The sequence below is a fragment of the Limulus polyphemus genome, unplaced genomic scaffold (assembly GCF_000517525.1).
Source record: "Limulus polyphemus unplaced genomic scaffold, Limulus_polyphemus-2.1.2 Scaffold1884, whole genome shotgun sequence".
Taxonomy (NCBI): Eukaryota; Metazoa; Arthropoda; class Merostomata; order Xiphosura; family Limulidae; genus Limulus; species Limulus polyphemus.
Genome location: NW_013667494.1, coordinates 208218 through 212386, shown reverse-complemented (window position 1 = coordinate 212386; position 4169 = coordinate 208218). Strand labels below are relative to the sequence as shown.

Genomic DNA, 4169 nt, shown 5'->3' with positions numbered 1-4169 from the left:
TTATTAAGACTTCAGAAAATTTATTATATAGACGGTTGTTGACCTTACACTGTCGCCATTTTCCGCTCTCGAATAATTCCCAAGTTATCCACAATAAGCTTTTCAACTTCAACATAGATATTAAAGTAAACGTAGAGTCCACAGTCCAGACAATAACTCGTACAAGCCCGCTTCTATAATACATCTAGAGTCCACAATACAGACAACAACTTGTTCGAGTACGCTTAGGTAATTCAACCATCTCTCCAGTCCTGGCTGTAATGTTATAGCTTTCTTTCCATCCAGAATGCTCCTACCCCCACCTCCAGTGGCACAGCGGTATGTCTGCGGACTTACAACTCTTGAAATCGAGTTTCAATACCCGTGGTGGGCAGAGTACAGACAGCCCATTGTGTAGCTTTGTGTTTACTTTCAAACAAACAAGCCACCCAGAATGTTCTAGACTGTAGATGGCAAACTGGCAACCCACGGGCCGGATTCCGGCCTCGTGTTTTTATATATTTTTTATCATACCTTATTTTGACCAAACTGGCAAAACAGCAAAACAAAAATATAAAATGAAACAATGACCAAACAAATCTTTCTTCAAATGTTAACTCAGCTATTTATTTAAAATCATATAATTTACTGAGAGACTATAGTAGACAGTAGGAATAAAAATTTAAATTAAGCAAGTATTCTGAACATACTTTACCCTATCATATAATTTCGGTCTCCAGACTACAACTTAGGTAAGAAACTGGGCCACGGGTCATATATCGGTCCCCAGACTACAACCTAGGTAAGAAACTGGGACACTAGCAGAAGAAATTGGTCATCCCAACCCCCTCCTATCAAAGTACGACAAAAATAATTCCTTGGGATGGAGAAAATTACTCTAACATCCTCTTGACGCTTGTATAGCGCGTGTCGGTCACCTTATTAACAAAACGAAGAATTAAAGAAAGAGCGTTAGGAACAAACATTTATCCTACCAAATTAAGTTTGACGTTTCGTCATTTATGTTATTACAACAGTAGGAAAGGACTTCAACATATATATATATATATACTTTATAATACACGGATTCAAAACAGGGTTAACTAAAGTAAAAAACAAATATTTTACTGTATGGTTAAGTTAATGGTTAAAGAGGTTTTACTGGTTTTATTTTGTGTTTTTAGGAATGCAGTTTTGAGTCATCTACATAGCAATGAAAAAGAAAACAACGGAAGTGACGAGTTAGAAACTGTTCGTAACAGAGAATCGAGAATATTCAACAGTAGAAGGAAGTCAAAAGAGTTGTCACAATGAACAGAGGTAGTGTCTGGGCTCTCTGGTTTTGTGTCAGTATATTATTTTTATGGTTCTTTATGATTCCGCCAACAATGGCTTCAGAAGACAATTCTACCAAGTGCAAAGAAGGGTTGCTATTACCATTGTGGCTTCCTGCTGAGAATCTAAGTACTGGGGACGTAATAGCAAGGGGAATTGTGTACTTTGTCAGTCTAGGTTACATGTTTGTGGGCGTGGCGATAATAGCTGATCGTTTTATGGCGTCAATCGAGGTTATTACATCCAAGGAAAAAGAAGTTGTCATTAAAAAACCGAATGGTGAGAAACAGACCATTAGTGTTAGAATATGGAATGAAACAGTTTCTAACCTGACTCTTATGGCTTTGGGTTCTTCAGCACCAGAAATTCTCCTCTCTATCATTGAAGTTTACGGTCAGAACTTTGAAGCAGGCGAACTTGGCCCAGGAACTATAGTTGGTAGTGCAGCATTTAATATGTTTGTAATCATTGCCATCTGTGTTTATTCTATCCCTGACGGCGAGAGTAGAAAAATCAAACACTTGAGAGTGTTCTTTGTCACCATGACCTGGAGTGTTTTTGCATACATCTGGCTCTATCTGATCTTGACCTGGTCATCCTACGGGGTGATTGAAGTATGGGAGGGTGTGACAACTTTTCTCTTCTTCCCCGCTACTGTCCTAACGGCCTACATTGCTGACCGACGTCTTTTGATTTACAAGTATCTCTCCAAGAAATATCGGGTGAACAAGCGTGGAATGATCGTAGGAGCTGAAAGAGAGGATCTCGAGATGGGAAGTATCAAGGCTAACAACTTGCCTGATGGGGACATCAAAATGTTTGAAGAAGACGGGAATGAAGAAGTGCGTGAATTCGAAGAACACCGAAGAGAATACATCAACATTCTTCGAGAACTTCGTCACAAGAATCCTGACTGTCCAATTGAAGATTTGGAGTTGATGGCTCGCGAAGAAATCCTTAACCGTGGCCCCAAGAGCCGGGCCTATTATCGCATTCAGGCTACTCGGAAATTAACTGGAGGAGGAAACCTCATGAAACGGAAGTTTGAAAGACAGGAAGCCAAGAAAGGGGAGGAGATTGCAGAAAAAGAAGAAGTGATTTCTATTGGTTTCGACCCTTGTAATTACACAGTAATGGAGAATGTGGGAGAATTCGCTGTCACAGTCATCAGAGAAGGAGAACTGAGTCATGCAATCTGTGTGGACTTTCAGACAGAAGATGGAACTGCCAATGCTGGTTCAGACTTCGAACACGTGGAGGGCACGCTGGTGTTTCGCCCAGGAGAAGCCCAAAAACAAATATATATCACGGTCATCGATGACGAAGTGTTTGAAGAGGACGAACACTTTTACGTGCGGTTAATTAACCCAAGATACATGGGTTCGGATGGTCCTGTTGGCTCAATGAATGGTTCTATCGGTAGCACGGGGCTGCGTCCTCCCGTCACGCTGTCCGCAGCCGACCTCGCCACCGTGATGATTCTAGATGATGACCACAGTGGAATATTTGCATTTCCCGAAATGGAGCACGAGACCTCGGAATCTGTCGGAACTTACGCGTTGAAAGTGTGTCGGTACAGCGGTGCCCGTGGTACAGTGATTGTACCATTCAGAACCGTAGAAGGGACTGGTAAGAAGAACAAGGACTTTGAAGAACTTCAAGGAGACATTGTCTTTGAAAACAACGAAACTTCGTAAGTATTGTGTAGAGTTAGTATTGGAATATAAATCACTTTGTAATTTATATGTTTGCTCATCAGTTTTCAGACCTACCCATAAATAAACCGCCTGTTTTTATTTTTTGAGGCCTCTAAAGCCACCTAAAGGATGTTAAGCGTTAGTTCGGTTAATATTGAAATTAACAATTATATTTTATTCAAAACAATGTGCTTAGTAACACGTAGTTTTATTATTATGAATATAAAATACGTTTCTTGCTACTATCATTAAATGAAATTATTTGCTTTTGTTGTTGAACTGTATCCTAAAACGATAAGGGCGTAAAGTTGAGGCTTTAATTAAAGTGTATCAACAAAAATAAATCAACATGTCTCTAAAGAAATATTAATGGGATGACACTTATTTTCGTTTGAAGGTTTTTTGATCGATTTCTGAGACCTACTTTATATTTTGGTTTTCTCGGTTAGACACAAAGGCTTAAGGTGGTAAGGTAAAATTTTCGCTATATTTCGATCCCAAGTTAAAACTTCGGAAGAAAAGGATTAACAGAAGCGCAACATCTAACAGCCAAAAAAAAAAAGACAGATATCTTATTGAGAGTCTAGATAGTGCCCCCCTATCACCCCCAGTGGCTCAGGGATTAAATACTAAAACACAGGTTTTTATCTCCCCCTGGTGAGTAAAGTGGAGCAAGAACATTGTTTAGCTTTGCGCTAAATGCATATAAAAAAACAATATTTAGCTAGTGTACAGCCTTTCTCCACAGTGGCTCAGCACTGAACTCGAACTTTTATAACGCTACAATTTAGGGTTCGATCCTTGCATTGACATAGCACAGATAATCCATTCTGCAGTTCTGTGCTTAATAACAAACAATAGCTAGTATGCAGAAATTTTATAATTTATTGCTTAATAATACTCTAGTTATTTTCAAAAATTGTTTTATATCAGATAGCTGATAAGTTGTTGTTTTCATAATTGATATTAACTTATTATAAGCAACATATTATGGATGTACAAGTAATAAAAAACATTTTGTAAATGTAAAATGATGTAGGGATGCCAGTGTCAAAAAGAATGCAACAAAGATTATAGGGATGATACAGCTATACATAGATCACCCCCCCCCCATAAAAAAATACAGAATTATTTAATAATTAAATAATTTGTTCATCA

The 4169-nt window shown here is 38.5% G+C and overlaps 1 protein-coding gene across 1 annotated transcript in view; it reads left to right on the top strand.

The window, feature by feature from the left end:
* Window positions 1-1150: 1150 nt before the first annotated feature.
* The window catches only part of LOC106465250 (sodium/calcium exchanger 1-like), an 80447-nt gene continuing 77428 nt past the window's right edge, over window positions 1151-4169 (top strand). Inside the window, exon 1 of the mRNA XM_013925458.2 lies at window positions 1151-3007. Coding sequence (XP_013780912.1) covers window positions 1290-3007 — 1718 coding nt within the window. The 5' untranslated portion in view covers window positions 1151-1289. The remainder of the gene's footprint in view (window positions 3008-4169) is intronic.